Source organism: Papio anubis, chromosome 4 (genome assembly GCF_008728515.1).
Source record: "Papio anubis isolate 15944 chromosome 4, Panubis1.0, whole genome shotgun sequence".
Taxonomy (NCBI): domain Eukaryota; kingdom Metazoa; phylum Chordata; class Mammalia; order Primates; family Cercopithecidae; genus Papio; species Papio anubis.
The window spans coordinates 113,996,254-114,023,429 of record NC_044979.1 but is presented as its reverse complement, the minus strand read 5'-3'; the positions used below and the strand labels follow the sequence as shown (position 1 = coordinate 114,023,429).

The 27,176-nt window shown below is 59.3% G+C and overlaps 1 protein-coding gene across 16 annotated transcripts in view; it reads left to right on the top strand.

Annotated features, from left to right (window-relative positions):
• Positions 1-27,176, top strand: part of CAMK2B (calcium/calmodulin dependent protein kinase II beta) — a 105,975-nt gene that overhangs the window by 67,761 nt on the left and 11,038 nt on the right. For 5 of the 16 annotated variants that reach the window (XM_021935814.2, XM_003896042.5, XM_031665382.1 and 2 more), the window contains exons 5-16: positions 3,823-3,888; positions 11,179-11,251; positions 14,864-14,966; positions 15,056-15,139; positions 15,729-15,823; positions 16,043-16,165; positions 16,603-16,686; positions 17,607-17,649; positions 18,715-18,789; positions 23,699-23,736; positions 23,915-23,986; positions 25,526-25,570. In XM_021935814.2, the coding sequence (XP_021791506.2) occupies positions 11,225-11,251; positions 14,864-14,966; positions 15,056-15,139; positions 15,729-15,823; positions 16,043-16,165; positions 16,603-16,686; positions 17,607-17,649; positions 18,715-18,789; positions 23,699-23,736; positions 23,915-23,986; positions 25,526-25,570 (789 nt within the window). In that variant the 5' untranslated portion in view covers positions 3,823-3,888; positions 11,179-11,224. Of the gene's footprint in view, positions 1-3,822; positions 3,889-11,178; positions 11,252-14,863; positions 14,967-15,055; positions 15,140-15,728; positions 15,824-16,042; positions 16,166-16,602; positions 16,687-17,606; positions 17,650-18,714; positions 18,790-23,695; positions 23,737-23,914; positions 23,987-25,525; positions 25,571-27,176 lie in introns of all 16 variants that reach the window. The other 11 variants (XM_031665384.1, XM_031665383.1, XM_031665381.1 and 8 more) reach the window with 5 other exon arrangements.

Sequence of the window (27,176 nt, the reverse complement as noted above, 5' to 3'; positions counted from 1 at the left end):
CAGCTCCTCCTTCCTCAAGTGACAGACGACAGGCCATGGCACATGTAGGCCTGAGGAGGCCTCTGTCCACGTGAGGTTCTCTGGCCTAGAGAAGCTGAGACTGTCCCTGCAGGGGCTTGGCCACCTCTCAGGTTCCCCTGCATGTCCCACAAGACACCAACTGCAATCACCAGCCAGGTGACTGGGGCTGACCTGGACACAGTCGCCATGGCCTGGCTGAGGCTGTGTCCTGAAACATCTGTCCTGTGGCCCTGGGGAGCTGGCAGGCTTGCTGCATACCTGTGGGCCCCACCACACCTCCATCAGCCTCTTTTCCCAGGAAATGGAGAGACTGTGGGATTGGTCCTGTCCAGGGGCCCTGGTGGTCAACAGATGGCTGCGTGTGTCACAGGAGCTGAGGAGAAGAAAGGGTGGTGTGTTCGTGCATGTGTGTGCCCATTTGAGAGACTCTCATGTCTTCCGCCTTGCCAAGCACATGCCAGGCAGGTGTCAGTGGAGGCCCTGAGGCATGCTGGGAAGAAGACATTGGCTGGTGAGTCAGGAAGGACCCTGCATGTCTTCCCCACAAACCTCCATGGCCCCTGTGCCTCAGCCAGCCTCAGGCCAGCAGAGGGCCGGGACAGTGGTTTCTGGAGTTGGCTGGCATCACCCTCAGGAGGCCCTGAGGCCCCACGGTAGTTTGGGGACTCTGTGGATTCTGGGGGATTGACAGATATCCCCACTCCTCTTGCTTGGGAATGTCACAGGGCTTGAGAACCAGGCTTGGGAATAGAGGGTCTCACACACACCTGCACACCCAGAGGACAGAAGCTCCCATAGGTGCCATGGCTGAAGCCTAGAATCGGCCACGTGTCCCCCACAGCCTAAGGAAAGGGGACCATGAAATCATATGTGTGCCTTCCCAAACTATGTTCCTCCTGGGCCGGTGTTGAGTCTCCCAAACTCCCCACAGCAACCAACGTGGGTGGAGAAGCAAACTCCCTTCCCTGAAACTGAACCACTAGATGGCCCTGGCCAGGGAGTCTCAGGTGCAGCTTCCTGACCACACAGAGCACCCCAGAAGGCCTGGCATCAGCCCTAGTGAGGCACCCCTTGGAGGGACTCTGGGCTGCAGCCCTGGCTCAAGACCTTAAGGCCTTTTAGCCACTGTTCTGTGCCTGGACTCAGCATCTACAGAGCCTAATCTGTGTTTAATGTGTGCCAAGACCTGGACAGTTATAGCACAACACTGGGGCATGCCAGACCCTTGCCGGGCTAGATGTGGGATTTGATCCTCCCGCCCAATGCACATGTATACACACAAGCACACACATGTACAAACATGCACACTGACACAGATGCACACGTGTGCACATGCACAAACTGCTCTACAAGTACACAAGGACACACACAGGCACACAGTTGTACACACATGCACACAGGCACGCATGCACACATGCAAAACAATATGCATGAACATGAGTGCACGCATGGGCACACATAGGTACAGACGGACATGCAGACACACATGCACATGTGCTCACATGCACAAGCCAGTATACATGTACACAAGGGCACACACAGGCACCCACACATGTGAACACATGCACACACACCCCCTCACGGACAGGCCAAGCTCAGGAGCCAGACCAGATGACCCTGGGAAGGGCCCCCGTCAACACTGTTTTGTTTCCTTGTGGTTGATCTGGTGGTTGATTGGCTGTATAAATGTGCTGGCCCATGAGGAGTGAGAGAGGCATGCAGAGGAGTGAGCAAGGGTGAGCAGAGCTCCAGGTCTTATGTCAGGTGCAGGTTGGGGACACAGAACAGCAGAGCCAGTCAGGCAACAGAGGCAGAGCCCCTGCCCCCAGCCCCCAGCCCCCAGCCCAGACAGAAAAACGGGGAAAGGAAAGGGAACACCCAGTCCTTTAATGCCCTGCTAGGTGCCAGGGACTTGGGTGTCTTCCCAGTGCATTTCACCCTCACATTGCTCGAAGGATTTTGAGGGGATTCAATGGGATCATCAGGGCATGTGTTTAGCTGGAGCAGGGAGGAGCCAACATTCAACACATGCTCACTTTTCTTTTTCTCCAGTGCTGAGAGAGCATCCACATGTGCCAAGGTCACATGTTAAACAGACCCACTCCCTGGGTCTTCCCTGCCGTGGACCAGCCCAGCCCCAAGTGCTGGGCCCAAAAATGAGGAAGACCTAAGCCCTACTTTCCAGAACCAATGGGGAAAACTGCCAGGCAGATAGAGAAGCCACAGCGCCTGGGCAGTGCAGTGGAGCAGGTGGGGGGATGGGGAAGAGGGTGCAGAGGCAGAGGAGGGGTTCGGGCCCCACAGGCCTGCCCCACACATAGGGTCACAGGAGGTGGTGTAAGAGCAGAGACCCTAACCTTCTCAGGGGTGGGAACTTCTAGGGGAGTCTTCCAGCCGACTCAAGCAGGCTGTGTGTGAGGGGCTTGGGCAGACCTATGGAGGGTTGTCCTATTCCCCTGCCGTGCGTCCAGCCCCTCCACCTTTTTGTTCCATGCCCACATTACCCAGCTCCCAGAGGCCCTTCAGATTGTGGCTTCTGTTCACAGGGTCTATCCTGACCGTAGAGCCCAATGACTACTCACTGGGTGGAGACACAGGGCAGGAGAGTGGGCAGAGACCTCCCTTCTGCCTGTCATCTCTGTTCTCCTCCTAGAGATGGGACCTTGAACACCTCAAGACCCCGGGCCACCAAAGAGGCCAGATTTAGGCACCGTGTCTTTGGGCCTCTGATCCTGTGCAAGGGCCACCACTCTGGCCCTAAGTGGGGGTGGGAGAGTATTGAGGAGGGGAGACCAGATCTTCTCAGACTTGGAATTTGAGTCACAAGGCCTGGGTGTAACAATGCAGACCCCGAGACAAAGCTCCTGTGCCGCCCATTCTGTGCAAGTCACCAAATCTTTGAAACTTGTTTGCTCATCCATAAAAATGGAGTATAGACCAAAGTCATAGAGTGGTTGTGAGGACTGAAATGTTAAATGTCATTATAGATAAGTAAGCACTAGTAAGCTGTCGGTTTCAGTCCCAAGTGATGATGGTGATGGTGGTGGTGGTGATGATAATGGTAATGGTGTGATGGTGGAGATAGTGATAGTGATGATGGTGGTGGTGGTGGTGGTGATGGTGGATGGATATGATTTGCGGCGGTGTCAAGGACGGCGAAGGGCCATGACTTTGCGCATCTTGCGGCGGCGATCGCGGCGGCGGTGGCGGCGGATCGGCGGATTTGGCGGCGGATCTGGCATGACGGCGTCACTGGCGGCGGCGACTTATGGCGACGGCGATCGCGGCGGCGGCGACGGCGATGGCGAGCGACTTTATACGGCGTGGCGGCGGCGACGGCGGCGGTGACGGCGGACGATGACGCGGACGACGGCGATGGTTTATGATTGGTGGTGGCGGATTTATGGCGGCGGTGGCGGACGAGTGGCGGAAGGGGATTTGCGATTTATGGTGGCGATTTATGGCGATGGTGGCGGATTAATTGGGAGTGACGGATTGAATATGGTGGCGGATTGGCGACGACGCCGGATAGTGAGTGATTTATGGATTTATGGTTGGTGGCGGATTTATGATGGCGGCGGAAGACTGGTGGCGGACGGCGGATTGGTGGTGATGGTGGTAGTGATGGTGATGGTGGTTGGTGATGATGGTAGTTGGTGGTGGTGATGATGATTCTGATGATGCTGGTGATGGTGACATGGGAGTGATGGCGATGATAGTGGTGGTGGTGGTGGTAGTAATGGAGGTGACAGTGTGACAGGGGTCTCCAGAATCTGTGACCCCTTCATGCTTCTCCCATAGGGTCACTGGTGGGGAGCTCTTTGAAGACATTGTGGCGAGAGAATACTACAGCGAGGCTGATGCCAGGTGGGTGCAGAGCCCTCACGCTGTCCTGTCCCTCTTCCCTTATACCCTCACCACCCCTCCTTCACCCACTCCTGCTGCTCTTTCTGACTCACGTCGGATCCTGAGCATCCTTGCTCACCCACACCCCAGGGCGATGGGCATGAAGCCAAAGGAAACTTGTAACCTCAGTGCAGAGCCAAGAGGCCACCTCCCCTCCACGCCCAGGGCCCTGTTCAGAGGGCTTGGCCCTGGGACTGTGGGCCTCCCAGTGTGGGGATGGAATGGAGGAACTTGGGCTCCATCCAGGTGGGGCTTCCTGTGGACCCTCAGGCAGCCCTTCCCACAAGGCCAGCCCTCCCCAGGGGGAATGAAGAGGGACAGATGGTCTCAGAGATGGCTGTTGGTGGCCTGGCTGCTGGAGACCAGATTGAGGGATGGCAGATGTCAGCTGGGGAGGTGACAGGGCCCAGTCCCTGGAAGCATAGGCCACTGGTAGCCTGCTGTGGCCCAGGCCAGATGCCACCCTGACACCTGACAAGGATGTCTCTTGTAATAGTACATCTCACCTCAAGGACAGCTGACAGCATTACTCCCTGCCCACTGGGCTCTGCCCACCCTGCTCTGCCACAGAGATGTGTATTAAAAACAAACAAACAAACAAACGAACAAAAAACCTGAGACCAGGCATGGTAGCTCACACCTGTAATCCTAACATTTTGGGAGGCCAAGACAGGAGGATTGCTTGAGACCAGGAGTTTGAGACTAGCCTGGGCAGTATAATGAGACCCCCTCTCTACCAAAAACTTAAAAAAATTAGCCAGGCATGGTGGCACACATGCACATCAGCTACTTGGGAAGCTGAGGTAGGAGGATGGTTTGAACCCAGGAGTTCAAAGTTGCAGTGAGCCGAGATCGTGCCACTGCATTCCAGCCTGGGTGACAGAGCAAGACCCTGTCTTCAAAAAATAAATACGTAAATAAGGCTAACGGAGGACCTCACTAGGTAGTGAAATTGTGGATGATTTTAAATGTGTATCTTCTTTGTCTATTTAAAAACTCTTTTTAGTCCAGGCCGGTGGCTCACGCCTGTAATTCCAGCACTTTGGGAGGCCAAGGTGGGCGGATCACCTGAGGTCGGGAGTTCGAGACCAACCTGACCAACATGGAGAAACCCTTAAAAATACAAAATTAGCCAGGCATGCTAGCGCATGCCTGTAATCCCAGCTACTCGGGAGGCTGAGGCAGGAGAATCGCTTGAACCCAGGAGACGGAGTTTGTGGTGAGCTGAGATTGCGCCATTGCACTCCAGCCTGGGTGGACAACGAGAGCAAAACTCTGTCTCAAAAAAAACCTTTTTAAAATGAGTATGTATTACTTTTCTGATCCGGAAAAATGAATTTTTTTTAAAGTAGCAGGAGTAGTTTGATGTGACTTGCCTCTGCACCAATAGGAAACTGCCCTTGGCGACATGGCCCGCGTCCCTGATGGGCAGTGCAAGCAGTTCTGCTGCCACTGGGCCTCCCCTAGAGCCAGGCAGGGAGAGGGACAGAACTGGCGAGTCTCTTGGCCCCAGACTTCTGTGGGGTTCGGGGCACTGGCTTCTTTTCTAAGGATCCTTGAGGAGGAACTTTGTAGTTTGCAGAACAGCCTGGAGAGGCCTGTGCCCTTGGAGCGGAGGAAGACGAGGTTTTCCTTTATATTCTACTTAGAAGAAAAGTAGAAAGTGGAACGGAGCCCTGTCCCCCTGCTCTGAGCTTCTGGGGTGAGATATGTCACAGAGCGTGCTGCTGCCTGCCTGCTGGCCAGGTAGACTCGAGGGTCCCTGGTGGCCCATCCAGACACCTGCCGGGGCAGGTGGGATCCTAGGGTGGGTGGAGTGCCCTGAGGGGTGGGCAGATGCTGGGCAAGGGTGGGGGCATGTGGCCTCCTAGAGCCTCCCATCAGCAAATCAGACCCCACAGCTAGGGCTCAGGAGTACCTTAGACCACAGCCCCACCCTCACCCACCCTCACCCCCTGCCCATGCCCCATCACAGGCCCCTCACTCCCACCCTCCTCCTCACCTGCCACCTCCAGCCCTCTCCCCTGCCCCCCTGCGCCCCACTGTCTCCTATGCTCCCTCTGCCTCCTTAGCGATGTCCTGCACCGCCCAGAGCCCCTCTGCTCCCATGGATCCCTTTTGGCCCCACTGTGTGGGTCAGGCGTCATTGTGTTCATCAGGTTTGGGGAAGGAAGCACAGCCTGTTGTCTCCCGCTCTGGGGGAAGCTTGAGAGTCAGGCTGCCCAGAATGCTGCACCCCTTGCCGCCCCAGGTGGAGGCTGGAATGGGGCAGCCCCAGCCATGGGGGCGAAGGGGTCACCTGTGACTTCCTCATCACACCAGGCCAGTTCCCTCCGGAGCGCCAGCCCCTCTGCCCAATCCTCAGGCACGGGCTTGCTCGACATCTCCCTCCTCAGTCTGAGTCTCTGATGGCCACACAGCACCCCCACACACACCCACAGCTCCTCCCCATGGCGGGCCCTGGGGTGCCTGGCCTGGCAGCAGGAGTCCCACCTGCTTGAACCCCAGATTTTCTGCTGTGGGCCGGGGGACCGCAGAACTGGCCTGGCGAGGTCTGGAGCAGCCTCAGGGTAGGCTCGGGAAGGGAGAAGAAAGGGATTTCTAGGGTCCTCAGGAAATGCTTGGGCTGTTCAGGTCCCAGGAACCTTTGCCAGAGCAGACTGTAGTGTTCCCTGCTCTGACCCAGGTCTCCCCACCTCCTCTCACAGGACTCCCGATGCAGAGGGCACCCCTGGTGTATAGGGTCCCTTGGAACCAGCCAGAAGAGATGTTCTCTTAAAACTCCACTGCCTCTGTTGAGGGTTTGGAGCTCAAATGGAGGGCATTCCGTAGCCAGACTGTGGGGAGCGAGGGGGTGCACGGCCTGCGTCCTATAGAGGGTGCCAGGATCTGGGCAATGATTTTGGAGGCTGAGCGGGAGAGGGGACATGGAGAGGGAAGGAGCCTCCTGGAGAACCCCTCCTGGGTTGGCCCCGCTAGTGCAACAGCCTCAGCACGGGGCCCCTCCTCAGGCTTCAGCAGCCTTGGGCTCCTTTCTTTCTGGGTGAGCCTCATGCCCTGCCTGGGGCCGCAGCGGCTTTGCTCTCTGTGCATGAGCTTCAGCCTTCAAGCAGTGGATCTTGGTGGAGAGTCTGACAGAGGCTCTCGTGGGCCCCTACTCCACAGGCATCGCCACAGACTCGGGGCAGGACTGGAGCAAAGGAGGGGGCTTAACTTATCCCCGGGCGGAGCCCCACGTCTGAACGGTTGGGGTTGTGCTGAGACAGAGGTAAAGAAGGACAGGCATGGGACAGGATGGGCCGAGGCCTCCTGGCCAGACCTGGGCAGGGAGGTGCTTTCTGAACCACCCAGACGCAGCCAGGGCAAGTGTACTAATGCCCTGCCTGGTACCTGCCAAGGGCCAGGAGCTGCTGCCGTGGAGCAGCTGACAGATTTCTGGATGCGCCCCATCTAAGGAACAAGAAGAAACAGAACAGTCATTGCTTTTCTGAACTCATTTCTAACCAACAAAGCTGGAAATTCATCTTAGGAGGAAGCAGGGTCTTACTTTGGAGTTTATGGGGGAACTAAAGGGTGCCCATGTCTTCTTCAAACAGGGAAAGCAAAGTTCAAAACATTTAGAACCCATTTTTTAAAAAATCCTTAAAAAGCAAAGTGGCAGTCAGGCACAGTGGCTCACGCCTGTAATCCCAGCACTCTGGGAGGCCGAGGCGGGTGGATCGCAAGGTCAGGAGATCGAGAACATCCTGGCCAACATGGTGAAACCCCATCTCTATTAAAAATACAAAAATTAGCCTGGCGTGGTGGCGCATGCCTGTAATCCCAGCTACTCTGGAAGTTGAGGCAGGAGAATCGCTTGAACCCAGGATGTGGAGGTTGCAGTAAGTCGAGATCGCGCTACTGAGCTCCAGCCTAGGTGACAGAGAGAGACTCCGTCTCAAAAAAAAAAAAAAAAAAAAAAAAAAGCAATGTTACTTCTGAAAGATGAGTGAGGGACTGTGTGCAATGCTGACTGTCCCCGGAGGGGGAGGACATCAGAGCCCAGGCTGAGAATAACGTCCCAAATGCTGCTTGGAAACAGTTCTAATCACAAGAGTGACATCTTATAAACTGTTCAAAACATGAAAAAAACAAAAACAAACCTAGCGGGGGTCTGCTCTTCCTAGAGAAGACAGCGATGTTAACAGAAGGTGAGGGCAGATAGATGGCGTGACGATGAGGTCTCACATCCTCCAAGGGCCATAGTCTCAGATTATACCAGGATAAGGGCAATATAAGGACAGGTCCCTAAAGTGCAGGGGACTGCCCTGAATGAACTGTCCGAGGCCAGGTGGTTGTCCCATCCCACCTACCCTGCTGGGTGCAGCCTTGTCTTGGGAACCCCTGGCTTGCTCAGCCAACTTGATCCTGAGCATGCGTTTGCAGGGCCTGGAGCCTGTGTGACAATGGACGGGATGGACTTGATCTCAGCAACACATGCCAAGTCCCCATCATACCCTCAAGGACACCATGGAGAGGTGCAGACCCAATGCTGGCCCCATAGTCCCCCTGTCTCTGGCATGGGTTTGGGGCCCTGCACCACTAGCAGGGGAGGCCGAGGAGGACTGGGTGAGCCAAGTGTGGAGTCAGGGGGCGATGACATCTGGGGAGGAAGGAGGATACAGGGCATGGCCAGAGCTGCAGCCAGGACTTAGTAAGTCTGAGGCTGAAAGAAAGTCGACGAGGAAGGTTCAACTCTCGCCCTCAGCAGTAGTCTGTGGGGTGCATGTTGGTGTCCAAGGAGGTAGCACTTCCTGGTGACCACAACCTCTGCACACATCACTCCACCAGGATAGTGCCTAAGGGCAGACGAAAGTCCAGCCCTCAGGGAAGTGATGGACCATGGGGATGGACTGGGGAAAAGTGCACACAGTTGGACAGGAGGAGCCCAAGATCTATGCTTTTCCCAGGACAAACCAGGGCCAAGACTGACCACAGGATCTGGCCAGCGCTGCTACCGTCCACACCACACAGCCGTGCATGAAGGGACCGGCTGGCCCCTGGGAGGGCCACACTGAGCTCACTTTGCATCTGGACCCATCTGGATGGCTGTGGATATCTGACCCCACAGCCTCACCCCCCGCTGCCCAGGCTTCCCGTCCCATAGGGAGGCTGAGTCTGCCCACCAGAGGGAAGCCCCCGCAGCCAGCTCGCCATGCTTAGGCCCACAGGCCTTGCCAGGACACAGTTGGCCATTCAAAGGAACAGATGCCAGGCCCCCTCAGGAACAAGGAGGAGGGGCTGGTCCAGGCAGATGAGAGCATTATGGGAAGTAGATGGCCCTCATAGAGGCTTGTCATGAGCTGACTTCAGGGACACAGCCCCCTACGGGAGTTGCAGGAGCAGAAGAGGCCAGGAAGAAGTCTCTAGGTGTAGGCCAGGGAGAAGGGAGGGTGTTTCAACAAAGGGGCAGGACACCCCAGGGCACATGGGGAGGAGGGAAGGCAGGACACCCCAGGGCACATGGAGCATGGAGATAGGATTGTGGCTCCCACTCTGGTGACATTGAAGTGACACCACCAAGGGGCTGTCTCCCATGAGTTTGGGCCTGGTTTCTCCTGACCCCACACACCTCAGGAGTCCTTTACCCGTTAGGACTCTGAGGGCTGGGTTTCTTCAGAAGGAAACTCAGATTCACTTTTAAATGTAATGGCTGACGCTGTGCAGATGGGACCAGGAGGGGTGGGAGCTATTTGAGGAAGAGGGCTGGCCTCCCGTGTCCTCTCTGAATTTGCTGTTAGGAAAACAAAGCCCACTCATCTTGCTGACCCTGGTCACCCTCCTGTCCCCAAGGATCTGGCTGCAATAGAAGGGTCTTGAGGGGGGTCTTCCCGTCCCTCCCTTGACCCTGCCCAGTGGGGTGGTGACTGAGACCCCAGGCAGGTGGGCATTGGCAGCCTGTGGCAAATGCCTCCAGGCCCAGCAGGGCAGCCTCGGAGGTGGTGGCTGCTATCACCCTGCATTGTGGAGCTGTCCCCAGGGAGGGGCTTGTGTTGGGCTCCAGGGGCACCTGGGCAGAAGCAGATTCAAGCCACAGGCTCTCGGTGTGTGCAGGGGCTCCGTGGCCCTGGGTCTGATGTGCTCTAGGACAGGTGTCAGGGAGGTGGCCAGAGAGCAGCTTGGACCTCTCCTCCCAGCCAGTCATGGCCTGGAAGAGCCCAGGACTTCTGCCAACAGCCCTCCCTGACTATGAGAGGAAGGGTTGAAGGGGAAGCTCCGTGTGCTCAGTGCTGCGCACACACAGCCCCCTGCCCAGCCCCTCAGATCCCTGGGAGCTGAGCTAGATGCCCCTAGTGCTGCTGGAACTGAGCTGCCCAACACGGTAGCCACCAGCCAATGTGGAAGCTTAGGTTTCACTTTTTTTTTTTTTTTTTTTTTGAGAAGGAGTCTCACTCTGTCGCCTAGGCTAGAGAGCAGTGGAGCCATCTTGGCTCACTGCAACCTCCACCTCCTGGGTTCAAGCAATTCTCCCTGCCTCAACCTCCCGAGTAGCTGGGATTACAGGCATGCGCCACCACACCCGGCTAATTTTTATGTTTTTAGTAGAGACGGGGTTTCGCCATGTTGGCCAGGCTGGTCTTGAACTCCTGACCTCAGGTGATCCGCCCACCTCGGCCTCCCAAAGTGCTGGGATTACAGGTGTGAACCACCACGCCCAGGCGGGTTTCACTTTTTATTAAAATGAAATAACATGTGCCTGAGCACATTATTTCTGCTCCAGCACAGAGCAGCGTCCTGGTGGCTGGGGCTTTCTCGCACACCAGGCAGCCGTCTGCCCCCACCCCCAGCCACCTTGGCCCTTTCCTGTCTTGGTTTTCCAGCCCTCTCACCCGGCCCACTCACCTCAGCCCGCCTTGCAGGGTACAGGCTCAGCCTGGCCTCCCTCCTGAGGGTGCCCAGCTTAGGGTCAGGCTTGGCCAGCAGGAGCCTGGGGACAGGGGTGTTTCCTTTGAAAGTCACTTCTGTGTGCCTGGCTGTGCCCTCTGAGCAGATACGGACCCAGAGGGGAAGGCAGGGCCAGGGCCAGGGTTGCTGGCCTTGGAGGTGAGGAAGGAGCTCCAGAGGCCCCTCCTGGCCAGCATCTCCTCCCCACTTGACTCGCTTTGTCCCCCTGGTACCCCAGGCCACACAGCACCATTGCCCCTGCCCCCAGTGCCTCCTCTTGCTGCTCCCCGGGGCCACTCGCACTAACCCACCTGCTGTTTGCCACAGTCACTGCATCCAGCAGATCCTGGAGGCCGTTCTCCATTGTCACCAAATGGGGGTCGTCCACAGAGACCTCAAGGTGAGTCCCCACCCCACTCTGTGCCAGGTGTCTGTTGTCTGTACCTGCATGCTGTGTACAAGGAAGTGTGAGGGGCTGGACAGTGTGGGGCACTGTGGAGCTTGGAGGGAGAGAGGTGTATGTGTGTGTGTGTCCTTGTGTGCATGCATGGAGTGTGTGCATGCATGTGCATGTGTATGTGTGTGCACCTCCTGTGTGGAGGGTGTGCATATGTGTGTGCATGTGTGGAGGCATGTGTGCATGCTTATGTGTGTGCACCTGTATGTAAGTGTGCATGTGTCATGCGCATAGAAGTATGTGTGTGCGTGTGCATACATGTGTGTACATGGAGGTTCGTGTATACATATGTGCATGCCTGGGTGGAGGCATTGTGTGTGTATGCACGTGTGTATACATGCTCGTGTGTGCATCTTGCACCTGTGCGGGGATGTGCATGTATGTGCACACATAGAGGTGTGAGTGCGTATGTCTGCATGAGTGGTCGCATGTCTGTATGTGTGCCTGTGTGCATGTGTGTATACATATGGCATCTGTGCATGCACATGTGTGTGGGGACTGCGTGCATGCATGTGTGTGCATGTGTGTACAAGTGTGTATGTGTGTGCAAACGTGTGTGGGCATGTTTGTGTGAATGCATATGTGAATGTGATATGTGGGTACATGTGTGCGTGTATGCATGTGTGTGCATGTCTTGTGGGCATGTGTGTACATGTGCATGTGTGTGCACTTGTGTGTTGGGGGGGTGTCTGCACATGGCCCTCCCTTCCCCTCCGGACCTTCAGGGCTGGGAGAGGTTAGTCTTCAGAAATCAGCCTGTTGCACTGCACTCCAGCCTGGGCGACAGAGAAAGCTAGTAACAAATGTCCACTCAGGGTCTCACTGTGAGCCCCTGCCAAGACTCCACTCTGGCAGGTGGGACACAGGTAACAGAGGGCTGACACTGTTGGGAGCAGGGTGGTGACATCAGGACTCGCCAGGGTCTGCCAAGTCCTCCCAGCCCTTTCTCCAAGTCTCTGCTGCCCCCAGCTTAGGTCTGGGCAAAACAGTTCTAGGCTCTCTTCGGAAGAAGGTTGGTCACCCCCCAGGGCACAGGGTGGCCTCTCAGAAGCTTAGCTGTCTCTCTGCTCCTCCCTCTCTCCCTTCCTCCCTCTTTCCTTCCTTCCAATCTCCTTTCCTCCTTCTTCAACCCCACCTTCCCCAAGGCTTGGTTCAGCCTGCTGCTTCTCTGTAGACAGGCAAGCAGTGCAGACCCTGGGGCCATCACCCTGAAGGCATTTAAGACCAACCTGCCCACTGGTTTTCATGCTGGATGGGGGTCACACCCTTCCTTAGGCCATCGATGATCTTTGCACTGCTCTGGGGAGAGCGCCACACCAAGAGCAGATCTGGGACCCTCTCCTATGCCCTTTACACGCCACTGTGCCCCCTGCTCCCTCTCATCTCTGCATTCCAAGCATGTCCTGCTGTGTCTCACGTGAGTCAGCCTCACTCAGGCGCCTCTGGGAGGAGACGGCCCCCAGGTGCTCCTCTTGGGGCCACATGGGTTGGTGCTAGGATTCAGTGGTTCTCCTGTGAGGGGTCACAGGCATTTTGTTACCAGACCCCATGATTTATCTGGTTAACTTTGGGGCCAAGACATAGAAGTGGAGGTCAATGGTACCTCCTCCCCAATCTGAGGGACAAACAGAATTCTTGGTGTCTCAACCTCCTGTTGAGGGGGACAGGATGTCCTTTTCTCCTGGACAGAAATCCACCATCTTGATCGTGACAGCCCAGGAAGCAGCAGAGTGATGGGGTTGCTCTTACCCCACGGGGGAGGGTGGCGGAGAGCAGAGGGCAGTTGATGTCATCCCAGGGAGCTGCAAAAGAGCCAGGATGGAGCTGTAGGTGGGAGCAGCACTAGGTGGCCTAGCAGGGGTGGGCACAGCCTCAGAGCTACTCTGGAGCCTCCAGGCCTTCTCGCCCAGTGTTTCCTACAGCCCATGTTCACTTAATGCTCCTTCTCTTCAGAAGAACTGCTGGTCTGTTTCCTCCGGGAAAGGGGCACCTGCGGCAAGTCTGCTCTGGGCTGGATGGAGAAATGCAGCCCCTGCCCCTCCTCTGTCCGACTTCTCCATGTGGCTGCACAGGGAGCTTAGGGCCTCCACCTACTCATATTGGCAAAATCACCGTGTCCAGAGGCCTGTGGGTTGGTGCTCGGTAGACAGGGATGCATGTAGACTGGGACCCCCACATGATGAGGAGGTGGAAGTGGGGGACAGAAGCCCCCAGTGCTGCCCTGTCAAGGGAGCAAACGGCCTCATCCCGCCTGCTCAGTAGAGCATGGCTGGAGCTTTCAAGGAAGCTCTGGGTTTCTGCTGAGGGGCACTCACAGCTCGGGGCTGTGGCAGTCTTTCCACATGAGGATAGCATATGTCATTCATCCTGGGGGCCACTTTTTCACATTTCAAGATCTCTGAGGTTTACAACCAGTGTTAAAAGCGGGTGGAGTGGCTCTGTTTTGTCTTTTTTGGCGGCTCATCAAGCAGCAGTGTGATCCCGAGGGTACTGCGCCAGATGGAAGCTGTGCCAGGACAACGGGGCACTCACCAGGGCGAAGGGGTGGCTTGGGAGGCTGGCCAAGGGGACCTGAGGGCTCCAGGGACGCCCCCTGCTGGTCACGGACAAGGAAGGCCTGCAGCTGAGAGACCCCACCGCTGGGATGTGGTGAGGCTGATGGGTAGACCAGAGCCTGGTGGGTTTGAAAGCTGGGACAGGAAGGCCCCACGGGATGCAGTGGCCCTGGGACCCCCTCAGGCCCTCAGTGCCAAGTGTCCCCAGTCTGGGGACAGCAGCCTCCTTGGCGCTGCTGCAGGACAGGGAGCAGGTGTCCTTCTGGCTTGAGCAAGGGCACTGCTCCCTGTGTCAGGGCCTGAGTAACCCCCGACCTGTGGATACCCAGCGGGCAGGGGCTCATTGCAGGGACCTCCTTCCTGCCCCATGTAGTGGAGATGACCAGAGCCAGGGGCACTTGGTGGGTGGATGTCCTGGGCTGCCCCTAGTGCTGAGGCCCCTATGTGCTTCTCCTTGCCCTTGGGAGGTCACCATCTCAGTAGGAAATACCTGAACCTCCCCTCAAGAGCCTCCGACATCACATGTCTCTGGGGAGTGGGAAACAGGGAGGAGAGGGAGGGCCATTGCAGTCCCTCAGCCAGTGGGAGTCTGAGGGCCACGGGAGCCCTCAGCCACTGCACGGTCTGCCCCAGAGCTGTGGGGAACATTCAGTTTGCTTGTAAGGATGAGCTTGAGGTTTTGGTCCAACTGGCCCCCAGGTCGCCCTTTCAGGGTATGGGGATCCAAGCTCAGGCTGAGAGCCAGCTTTCCTCTAAAAGGCCAGAGCTGCTGTGTCTCTGTCCCCAGGGGCAGAGGGGCTGTGGGGTTGCAGGCTCAGCATCTGGGACTCTGGGGTGAAGGCTCAGCTGTGCCCTGCAGACACCATGGGGCAGGGCTCAGACCTGTGCACCTGTCTCTTGCAAACCACTGTTTTCTTTGTTTTGTAACCTCCCACCCCTCCCTGCATAACACCTCTGGGTTTAAACAACGTGCACCCTTGTGCCGGTCACCTCCCTGCAGCCGGAGAACCTGCTCCTGGCCAGCAAGTGCAAAGGGGCTGCAGTGAAGCTGGCAGACTTCGGCCTGGCTATCGAGGTGCAGGGGGACCAGCAGGCGTGGTTTGGTGAGTGCCAGGGGCAGGGTGTGTTGGCTGGCAGTCGGCAGGGAGGAGGTGGTGTGACAGCCCCTCGTGGCCTCTTCCCCTCTCTCTAGGGTTCGCTGGCACACCAGGCTACCTGTCCCCTGAGGTCCTTCGCAAAGAGGCGTATGGCAAGCCCGTGGACATCTGGGCATGTGGTGAGGCCTGGCCTGAGTTGGTGCAGGGCAGGGCCTCGGGTGTTTTAGGACTTCCCACTACATCCTGGAGTGTGCAGTGACCAGCACGTGTTGCTCTCATCTGGATTTATCTGTGTCAGAGCTGCCCTGGCAGGGGTCTGCCCATGCAGCCAGGAGCTCCCTTTCCACCCAGATTAGAATCATTCACATGACCCTGGCGCACCCCAGTGCTTGCCTGCGCTCAGCAGAGGTCTGGTCCAGAGGTGTGGTGGGTGGACGGGAGTGGAGAGGAGAGGTCAGAGACTGTTGGGCCATGGGCAGGGCCCCTTCTTGGGTAGGGGTATCCTCCCACAGAGGTGGGTAGCAGCGGAGGGGCTTAGCGCCACCCGCATCTGCATCCCCATGATAGTTTGGGTGTGGGGCAGAGTGTGGAGGGGTTGGCTGTGCCCTTCTGCCCCAGTGTCTGCAGCACAGGTGGGGGCAAAGGAATGCTGGGGACCCCAGTGCCCTCCCAGGGCCACAGGAGCTGGGCAGTGAGGGTGCAGGGCATGGGCTCCATGGATGGTGGCACCCTACGAGTGGCTGTGGTGCTCACAGGCCCCATCCGCAGGGGTGATCCTGTACATCCTGCTCGTGGGCTACCCACCCTTCTGGGACGAGGACCAGCACAAGCTGTACCAGCAGATCAAGGCCGGCGCCTACGACGTGAGTGCACTGGCCCCTCTCTGACGTGCTCCCTTCCTCCAGGTGTGGCCGGGTAAGGGCAGCATGGGAAGAGGCCAGGAGTAGGGTGAAGCCACCTGTGGCCAGGTCCTGGGTCGTGCTCTCCCAGATTGGTGGCCAGAGATGAAGCCCCTTGGAGAATTCTGGCCCCTGCCCGAGAGGGGGCTTCAGGCCTGGCTGGGGCACTGTTTCCTTCTGCAGTTCCCGTCCCCCGAATGGGACACTGTCACTCCTGAAGCCAAAAACCTAATCAACCAGATGCTGACCATCAACCCTGCCAAGCGCATCACAGCCCATGAGGCCCTGAAGCATCCGTGGGTCTGCGTGAGTCGCCCTCGGTGCCAGTGGCGGGGAGGGGGCTCCTGGTGGAGGTGGCCTCAGACCACTCCCCTGGCGAGGGCCCCAAGAGGGTCCTGTTCCTGACACCCAAGAGCTCCCCTGGGTCCCCTGGGTGCTCCTTGTGGCCTCTGGCTTGGGACACACCAGCACGTTTGTGAGGCCTGGGGCTTGGAGGGCATTGGAGGGTAGAAGCAATCCCTTCCTCCCAACTGCAGTCCTGCCTGTGAGGGACAGAGTGGTGAGGCAAGGGAAAGGCAAGTCTTAAATCCCAGGCAGGTTGGGGGGACGGATGGCCCTTGCTGCAGTGGTGGCTGATGGCTCTTGGCATGTGGGGACCCCGGGGTGCCGCAAGCCTTGCCACCCTGGCCTCTCCCCTGTGCCTTGGGCTCCTGGCTGCCATATGACCACCCCTTTCCCCACAGCAACGTTCCACGGTAGCATCCATGATGCACAGACAGGAGACTGTGGAGTGTCTGAAAAAGTTCAATGCCAGGAGAAAGCTCAAGGTGAGGCCCTGGCCCCTAGTCCCAGGCATGGCCATGCTTCCCTGTGTCCCTCTGGGCTGGAGCAGAGGGGCCTTGGAGGGTCTGGGCAGACCTAGGGGTTGCTGCTGCCCCCAGGACTGAGTGTTAGCAAGTCCCAGACTGGATGCATCAGGTGAACTCAGGCCAGCTTGGGAACGAGTCCAGAGGGGCCGTGGGCCAGGTGTGGCCCCTCCTAGTTGTCTGTGCCACCTCGGAGCAGCCCTTGGAGGGGCCGTCCTGAAGTGCTGGCTGCAGGCTCCTCATACGCACCATCTGGCAGTCACATTCTTTAGTACAAGCAAGTCTGAAGCTTCCGGCTCAGACAGGTTTGGTAAGGAGAGCGGAGCCACACACACTGGTCTTGGGTGGGCCGGGGGAGATCGGGGAGGGAGGTGGGCACCAGTAGGGTATCCGACCTGCCTGCTTTGGCCAGGGCTGGCTCCGGTGACCGCACTCTACTCGTGAGTTCCAGGCTGGGGACTTGTTGCCTGACTGCCCTCTGCTGGTCTCTGAGCGGTTCTCCCCGGAAGCCCCAGGACTGGTGCCCTGTCTGAGCCTGTCAGGAAAGGAAGGGGCTGTCAGGGAGCTGGACCCCAGAGGAGCTGCCAAGGTGACCAGCTGTTCTGGTGACCACTGAGGCGTGAGGGGTCTTGAAGCAGTTAGAAACTGTAGTTGGTCAACAGGTTTAGGCCCAGGGTGTGTGTAATTCTGGAAATAGGTGATCTGCCTCAGTGCGGCTGCTGGGTTCCTGGAGCTCTTGCCTCTCTGGAAGGCTGAGGTCATGTCAGCCTCATGACCATGAGTCTGAGCATCTGGGCAGGAGGACAGGGGTCTTATCCTGGCCAGAAGCCAGCAGGGAACACTGATGGGACAGCCCTGGTTTTATCTGTGTCTCTCCCCAGGGAGCCATCCTCACCACCATGCTGGCCACACGGAATTTCTCAGGTGAGCCTTTCTTCTCCAGAGAGACAGGGGCTGCCCCATCCCTGCTGGCCCATGCAGGAGAGCGCCTCCTTCCTCACCAGCCTCTCCACCCCTCCTCTGCGGCAGGCCCTCCCTCGGCGTCTGCCTCACTCAGCTCTGAGACCCACTGCCCACCTGGCCCCTCTGGGCTCCCACCTTGGGTGATACCACAGGGTCCAGCCCCCTGAGGCCATCACCTTCGTGCTGGGTCTGTGTCCCTCCACCCCGTGAACACGAGCGTCTGTGCTGCCCCACTGGGGCTCACAGCATCGTGTGTGTCTGTCCAGGCGTTTGTCGGGCATCTGTGTGGCCTCCTTGTCATTTTGAGTGCTCTGAGCAATGTGTTTTGTGCGGGAGGAGGGCAGAAGGGATGCGGGGTGATGTGGGAGGCTCGGGGGCCTCCTTCCGAGTTCTGGATGAGCTGCAGCCTCCTGCCCCGGCCGCTCAGAGTGGGTGGTTGGGAGGCAAGTTCTCTTGGTGGGGTGTGGGGTGTGGTGGAGGGGTGGGGTCTGTTATAGACCCCTGAGGCCCAGGGCGCTGGCAGACCCATCTGGGGCATGACGTTAGCCCCAGAGTGGAGCCGGCAGCCCAGGTCTGGACAAGCTGTGCCCGTGGCTTCTCCGTCGTCCGACACTCCGTGTGCGAGCGTCTGTGATCCGTCTCTCTCGTTGTCCGTTTGCATCTGGCGCCCCCCACCCGCCATCCTGTTACTTTTGCTGTGATGCTGTACTGCCGGGAACGCGTGCACACGGTCACACCAACACTAATAGGACTGTCCTGTCTGCTGTGTGCTCACCACACCCTTCGGGCACGAGAAGCCCCCACTGGGGTTTTCTAAGGAGAAAGGAGGCAAATGCTTTTCCGTGTCAATCAGTCCAATCTTGTTTTCACTCTCTTGAGCAAAGGATTCTGGAACCATCTGTCACCTAAACTTTAACTCTAATCTTCTTCTGCTTCCTTTGTCTCTTTTCTTCCCTTACCTCGCCCACCCCTCGTCTGTGTCCGCCCACCCCTCCCTTCCCCTCGTCTCTAACCCGGTGCTAACAGTGGGCAGACAGACCACCGCTCCGGCCACAATGTCCACCGCGGCCTCCGGCACCACCATGGGGCTGGTGGAACAAGGTAGATGTGTCTCGACCAGCGTCCCGCCCGCTCCCGCCCATCCCTCCTGCCAGCATGCAGCCCCCTGCTGCACACAGCCGCTGGCTGGGCTCCAGAGCCGCCCCAGAGGCCGCCAGGCCCCCGGGAGCCCCTGCTCCCGTGTGGTCACATCCCAGCAGAGCCCACCGCAAGGGCAGGGAGGCAGCCCCCAAGGCTCCTCACCTGTAAGAGGAGGGGCTGGGCTGGGTGACCCATGGGCCACACCAGGCCCTTCTGGTCCTGGCCCCTGAGGTCTGGGGGTCTGGAGACCCCCATTAAGAATGGCCTGGGCCCCACAGGGAGCCACTGGGCCTGCTGCTGGGGGGTCTGAGTCCTGAAAGGAGAGCCTTGGGGAGCAGGGCCAGAGAGGCAGAGGCCCTTGGGGCAGACCCTCACCCTGCCCCTTGGGGGCCGCACGGAGACGGTGGTCTGTGCTGCTGAGTCCCACACGTGCATGTCTGCCCCGAGCCTCCCCCAAGGACAGGCCGCTCTGGAGCGGGGTGGGGCTTTTAGGCGCCCAGAGGAGACTTTCAGGGTTTCCTCTTGGGTTGTTTCTGCAAAGTCCTCCTCCCCTGGCACCAAACCCTGTGAGGAAGAAGGCCGGCACTGCCCACCTGCTCCTCTGGGCTGTGCAGGGCCAGAGCCCAGAGGCCCAGGTTGGCTTCTGCCCACCTGCTGGCTTGTGACCATGGACAGACCCCATGAGGGCTAAGTGACCCCAAGACCTCCTTGCAGCTCCAGCCTGAGCTGAGGCCTGGTGAGAGCTTAGGTTAGGCCAAGCTGGCAACGCCTGGCCACAGAACACAGAGGGCTAAAGGGCTAACCCCAAGTCCTCCCTGGGCTGAGCTACCGAGTTCCCTGTCAGTGCCTCCAACATGGGCTGGGGACCGAGCAGAGGTTCTAGGGTGCTGGGGACTGCCTTCCCCAGGCCTCCTCATGACCCCACGGGGTAAGCAGCCTGGCCTTCCCAGCCAGAGACCTCCTCCTGGGGAGGCCCAGGCCGTCCTCAGGGAGGGCAGTCTGTTCTCCCATGAGCCCAGTGGATGTGTCTAGCAGGCAGCACCCCGGGAGGGCCCTCCTGCGTCTGCTCCATTTGACAGGCCTTTCCAGAGCACAGGCGGAAGGGGGCTGTGATTAGAAAAGGGTGAGGCTAGTGGCTTCTGGGGAGGTGCTGCTGCCCAGGTGACAGTGCTGAGAGACAGCTGCCTCTACGCTGCCCTGTGCCCGGGGCTCCTGCTGCAATGCCCGCCTGCCTGCAAGTGAACGTGGGGCGACGGTGCATGAGGCCCTGCATGTGTGGCTCCACCCTGGGCGCCGAGAGCGGCTCTGTCCTGGAGGGTGGTCAGTGCATGTGGACAGAGCCCAGCATGGCTGTCCTGGGTGACCAGCTAGGGGGACAAGGCAGAGGCGGGGCTGAGGGGACCGCCCATCCTGCTAGGTCAGCCCAGCTCAGCCATACCACACGGCAGTGAGCAGGGAGCTCAGTTCTCTGCCCATGGCAGCTGAGTCTGGTACCATCCAGTCAGAGTCTGGTACCAGCCCATGTGGCATAGCCCCCTCGACCCTCAGAGAGATCCCGTCTGTCAAGTGTGCTTCAGTTTGGCCTCTGTGGTCTCTCCTGCACTGATCGGGTGTAACGGCACAGGAGACCCAGCGTCCGGCCAGCTGCAGGGTGGCAGCAGTTGCCCCGGCCTGGAGACCTGGGAATGGGCAATGCCTTCCCAGGATGGAGGGCAGAGGGTCTCTCCTTGTCCCACAGAGGCCTGCGGAACCCCCAGCCCAGGTATCTGGGATGCCTGTGACTGCTCCGCCTACTCTAGGCTCCTGCGGCACCTAACGCATGCTTTGAACTTGAGACACAGAAAGGCAGTTCCCGTGCCCTTGAACGCTAGTGTAGATGGGTGTCAACAGGACTCTGGCCACGGTGAATCTGTAGTTAGTCCCAGACAGAGATATGAAATGAGCAGCCCCCCAAAAAATGGGTGGCCAGGAGCCATGCGCTTGGGAGGGCCGGGCCTGTGCACCCCACACTCACCCAAGGCGTGCACAAGCGATTGTTGTAAAAGCGGGCTCACAAGGAAGGATGTTTGGGAACTGACTGAGACCACAGGGGCATCTGCTGCAGGGCTTCCCAGAGCGCTGATGGCAGCGTTGGCCTGAGTCCTTCAATGAGGGCTGGTTTGTACGTGGCATTTGCCGCCCACTGGACTGTGAACTTCTGTCTTTTTATTTCCCACTGCTGCTGTGGTACATCTCCAGCAGCACAGTTTGGAAATGCGGGTTTTGATAAGCTCAAGGATCTAAATGGAACCCTCAGTACCAAGGACTGTCCGGGGTCTCTGTCAACCCCGCCGATGGGCCTAACTGTGTTGCCTCCTTTCCTGTGAGGATTTTCTGAGGACATGCCCGGGGAAAGAGCTCAGTTCCGCTGCTGACTGGGGCGCCGTGCTGGCCCCAGTTCCAATGCAGAGCCTGGCTGGACGTGCCGCTGGGTTGGCAGAGGTTGCGTGCCTGGCTGTCCCCTCGGGGGTGGGTAGAACCTGCCTTCTGCACACCGCCTGCTTCAGTTGGCCACAGCTTTTTAAAATGTGTGTTTCTGGAAGGGACTGGGTCCCTTCCTTGCCTGTTCAGCTCCCCACGACAAATGTCCTCAAGGCGAGGCTGGATGCCTCCTTCCTCGGGCTCCTAAGAGGAGCCTGTCCCCCAGCCGTGTCGGGCAGCTGGTCACCAGCAAGGACAGTATCCCCTAGCTGCAGCCTCTGGCTGGCTGGCACTGGGCAGATGTTTCTGAGATGAGTCGTGTGTGCTGGAGATGGGAGGGGAGCAGAGAGGGCGGGATACACAGACAGGTGAGGGGGCTATGGGGGACTTGGAACCCTGAGTTCTGAGTCTTCAAGACTCTCCCTCCACAGCCAAGTTACAGGGAAGCAGATTTGAGCCACAGGGAAGCAGATTTGAGCCACAGCGAAGGGGAGAGTTTTCAGTTTGCGCTGTAAGGAAGTGGGCAGTCGGCATTTCTGGTCCTGGGAACTCACTGGGCAGGGCTGCCTTGGGGCATCAGGGAGGTGGTCCTGTGCGCAGCTTCACCAGGTGGGGCCTTAGGCCTGGGGACGGGAGAGTGATGCCTGAGGCCCCTCTACTTCTCCATGGATCCTGGGAGGGACTCCTGGGCTTGATACAAAATTGTTGAGCGTTAAGAGATCTGTGAAGAAAGGGAGGCTGGGAATAGAAACTGTGCCCACTGCACATGGGGTCCCCGGGGCCACGTGCAGCCACTGGTCAGGCACGACCCCAGTCCCAACAGAGCCCAGGAGGGGCCAGGGCCATGGAGGAGGAGCACTGGGCATGTGGACAGGGAGGGGGTGGTCAGCAGGCAGCAGGCCCAGGCCTGTCTGTGTCCTGCGGGTTGCAGCCTCCTGATCTCCACGGCAACCTGGAGCACCCAGCGTCAGAACCACCGGGAGGGCTTATGGAACAGATGTCCCGCCCTGGAGAGGTTCTGGCTCAGGAGGGTGGGGTGGGCCTGGGAATTTGCATTTCTGACTGTACAGGGCAATTCTGCTGCTGCTGCTGCTGGGGTGGGGGAAGGATCCCATTTGAGAAGCGCTGCAGTCCTAGGTTGAAAGGTGCCTGTCTGTCCCCACCAAGGCCTGTATGGGCAGCCCGGGGTCCCCAGGCAGGAGAACCCAATTTCACAGCCTGGCCAGCCAGGGTCCTGGAGCCAGGAGGTGGGGGAGGGGTGGGGGGGTTGCTGTGCCACCTTCCTTCCCGGCTTGGCCCGGGGGCAAGCATCCCCACACTTCCCACGTCGTCATCCCCTGGGCTCCAGCCTGGCTGCCTCTCTAACCCTGTTGCACCGGCTGGCCGCATGGCCCTGGCTCTTTTTGGTGAGCGTGGTCCAGGACAGGTCACCTGTGAGTCCTGGGCCCGCAGGCTTGCGCCCCTTCCTGAACCAACACAAATCTTGTTTTCTCTCTCTCTCTCTTCCTTCCTCACTCCCTCCCCTTCTCACCTTTCCTTTTCTGTAAGGTAAGCTGACTTCCTCTTTTGGTTTATTTTTTATTTTTTTATTTATTAGTTCTGTAATTAAAATCCTAACAGCTGTGGAGAGTGTGGGCACCAGGGGCTGGGGCCAGGCCCCCCTGACCTCTGCGGGGGAGTGTTGGGTGAGGCGGAGACCCCGCTGCTGGGACCAAGTGTCCTCAGGGGCTTGTGGGCAGAAAGGCCTGTGCTGACCCCAGTCAGTGCACAGAAGCGGCCGCAAAGCCAGGGCTGCCGGGCAGCTCGGAATGAGGGCGAGCAGGGCTGCCCTCGGTGCCTGAGCTGAGAGGCCCACTGGGCAGAGCTCTGAGGCCTGGGTGCCAAGGTACGGGGGTCTGAGAGCAAGGTGAGCGCCTGGGCTGGGACAAGGCCCTCTGAGTGGGCGGCCAGCTGCAGCCCACCCACCCCTACCCCAGGATGGCGTGGCCCGGGAGGGCATGACCTCTGGGGTGCTGGCTCAGCTGCCCCCACCCCAACCTGGCACCGCTAGTCCTGAGTTCCCATCATGGAGGAGGCAGCATCCTGCCTTCCTCTAGGAAGAGCTTGCATGTGGCCCAGAAGCCAATGGGACTCCCGAGCACCCACGCGCATCTCTGGGTCTGGCCAGAGGAGAAATCCGGATGCCTATAGGAGCCCCAGGGTCACGGAGGAGGCTGGAGACAGGGCTGTCCTGGTGTGACGGGACGGCCCCCCACCTGCTCAGAGCCAGCTTGGGTGCTGGAGCCACACTTGCCTCAGGACCCTGGGCTTGCTCCTGGGGAAAGAGTGGGGTCAGGCAAAGGGGTGGGGGTGCGCTGCAGCGAGACCCAGGCCCAGCACTCACCATGCCTTTTTCCTCCCCATGCAGCAGCCAAGAGTTTACTCAACAAGAAAGCAGATGGAGTCAAGGTGAGGCTCCGGCCGGGCCCTGGGGTGCCGGGGGGCCCAGGGCCTGCAGCTTCACCCCCACTCCCTGGGGCTCCTGCTCTGGAGTCCCCCTCCCCCCATATCCTGGCAGACACGGGATGGGGAATTGGTGAGTGAGGGGCTTCTCCCGCCTAAGGGTTCCTCTTCCCTCTCTCCACAGCCCCAGACGAATAGCACCAAAAACAGTGCAGCCGCCACCAGCCCCAAAGGGACGCTTCCTCCTGCCGCCCTGGTACTGAGCTCCTCAAACTCTGCCTCTCAGCCCCTCCTACGCCCCTGGCTGTGTGATTGCTGCTGGTCAGAGGGGGCCTGGTGAAGGTGGGGTCCGGCCCCGCCTGGCCTGTCTGACAGCACTCGCATGGCCCCCGCCCCTCATCCCTCACCAGTGGTGAAGTGGAGAGAAGAGGCCACTGTTGCAGGAGGCTCCACTTCAGACAGGTTTAGGGCTGCTCTGGGGAGCCCCTGACTGAGACCCACAGATGTTGGGGTACTGGGGAGAGGCCCAGCCTCCCACCCATGTTGACTTGTGGATGTCTCTCCAGGAGTGTTCAGGAAGTCAGTGAGGCAGAGGACACCCTCTCCCCGCCAGGACCCCACCCTTAGCTCCCCCACCATCCTCAACAGGCCGACCCACAGACCACTCCCAGGGTCTGGCTTGGTGGGGCTGGGCCAGGCTCTGCAGGGGGAACAGCCCGTAGTGGCACATTCCATGGCCCGTGGGGAGACGGGGCCACAGTGGTGCAGTAGAGAGGTGTCTAGGTCAGGGCCATCCAAGGAGGGGGCTTGCCGTCACGTCTGTGTTCCCTCAGGAGCTAGCACACCCGTGCTGCTCTGTGGCTGCCTGAGAGGCAGGACTTAGGGGCTCCCTGCCGGGGAGGGGAGGGATCCCCACCATGCTCCGCTCCGACTGCGCCCCTCAGTGCCCCTTGCCCTGGGGGCTCCTACAGGTGAACCCTACAGCAGTACTCCCAAGGATGTAAAGTTGTGGCTGGTGGGTGCCGGCCTTCCTGCTGGGGCACTGTGCTGTGTCCCCTCAGCTGTCCTAAGAGCTTTGGGGCTTGCTGGCCCATAGGTCCCCACATTTGCTGGAAGCAGGTTTGGTGTCCCCTGAGAACCCCAGGCCAGGCTTCGGGAGCCAGCCCCAGACCACCCACGGGAATACCGGGTTTGCCAAATGGCCACCCTGAGACCCAGGAGAGGAGAGCGGTCCTGGGAGGGGCGAGCTGCTCAGAGCAGCCAGGCCATGGCTGGAGGGTGGCCTGGTGCCAGCCTACCTAAGGCCTTCCAGTGGCCAGGGTGGCCCACGTGCCAGCCTCACAGCCAGCCCCATCTCGGACCCTGTCCATCCCATGTGCCACCCCCACCCCCATGACATCTTCAGACCTGTGCCCCCCACCACGCTGGGGCACAGGTTCCAGCAGCAAAGGGTGGGGAGAACTCCCCAAGGCCGAGCCTGGCTTCTCTGGCTCCCACACACATTGTGCAGCTTGTCGGGGCCCCACGCAGTCCATCTCCTGCCCTGGACAGCAGCACCTCCGCCAGCCTGGACAGAGCTCCTGTCCATTCCATCCCTGCCGTCTGACCCAGGCTCCTCCCGCAGCTGCTCCACGCCGCCTCCATCCCTGTCCCCCACTCTGCTCTGCACTTCTTTCTCGCAGGCTCTGGCCACCCACGCCTCCTCTGTCTCCCTGTTCCCCTCCTGGTGGTCTCTGCTTCCTCCTCTTCTCACTTTCCCTCTCTTTCCTTCCTCTGTGTCTTCCTTCTTCTGTAGGAGCCTCAAACCACCGTCATCCATAACCCAGTGGACGGGATTAAGGTACTGCCCCCCTTTCCTCCTCCCGCTTTCCCCAGGCAGGAGGCTCCAGGCCAGGAAAGAGGTCTGGGGCAGCATTTGTGCCAGAGTGGAGGGCAGATGTCCCATGGCCCTGGCCACCCCTCCCCACAGCACAGCAGGGCCCCAGTCCATCTTTGTGGGCAACAACACGACAGACTGGTTCAGGCCCCAGGCGTGCCCCTGGAGGTGCTTGGCACAGTTGCGCCCAGTCCCCATGTGGCCGACACTCTCAGACCAGGGCTCCGTGTGTCCCACCCACCGCAGGCGGTAGAACTTCCTGAGGTCTGGAGCGGGGCCTGCATCTCAGGAGCTGTGTCCTTGGCCCTCCTGGCTATCCTCCACCCCACCTCCCTCATGCGGCCCCCAGTGCTTCCTGCTGAGCAGACCCTCCCTCCTCTGCTCCCCTCTCTGCTCTGGCCATCAGCTCCCATCACATTGACATCATCACTCTGGGGCCAGGGAAGGGGCTGGCTCTCTGGGGTGGTGGGAGGGATGGGGCCAGCAGCCAAGCCATTTCCAGGACTTCCAAACAGCGCCGCTACACCCAACACAGCCCTCCAGCCCAGCTCCCACCTAGGCCTGGGCTCCTTACAGAGCCCCCAGAGTGCCTCTGTGGGGACCCCCACTTCCTTCTGGCCAGTGCCACCACCCAGCCCATCATCAGAAGACATCTTTCTCCATGGCAGGGACCAAGGGGCACCCATGGTGCTAGGCCAGGACCTGGGTGTTCTCCCCACCTGGCAGCTGGGGATGGGTGCCCCTGGGACCCATGTGTGTCTGGGGTGGGTCATGTTCTCTGCAAGACTCCTAAACAACCTTCTGGGCTGTGGTGAACTCTGACCCTGCACCTAAAGACCTGTAGTTCTGGTCTAGGGCCCCCGAGCAGTGTCCAGGCAGTGTCCAGACCAGGTGGCGGTCCCCCAGGGACCTCGTGAGATGTTTCCTCTGAGGAGCAGAGCAGGCCTCCTGGCGAGCTGGGGGATGGTCTTTTGAAGGGCAGCATCCCTGGAGCAGGGTGGGAGAGACTGGGCCACCTCTGCCCTCTAAGGCCACCTGAGAGGTGAGGCCGGGGCCTGGCTGGACGTCCAGTCCCGGAGGGGCAGGTGCCCTGAGGGAATGTGGGTGGCAGGAGTGCTCTGTCTGGGGCCAGGCCAAGGTTCCTGGAGCCCTGTGCGGATCTGCAGAGCTACTGGAAACACCTCACCCTGTATTTTGGATGACAGCGGCTGCTGCTTCATCGGAACCAGCCAGTCCCATTGTGTTTTACGTCTTGGAATTTCAAAAAGCCCGTTTTCCTCTCTTGTTATAGAGTCAGCTGAGCATACCAGTCTCTGTGCCAGGCTCATCTTGCTGGGAGAATTGGAACCCTCATGTGTTGGGGATGCAGGGTGGCCACAGCACTAGGGTGGCAAGGCCAGCCTCGGACTCTGTGCCAGCCTGTGCTGGCTGCCATGAGAATGCGCCCTGGTGAGGGGCACCCTCCCAGGGACCAGCACAGAACTGGGTGTCTTCTCCAGTCACTGCCGCATTAGGTCCACAGAGCTGGGGCACTGCAGCCACCAGAGGGCATGTCCCCTGAGCCCCTGGC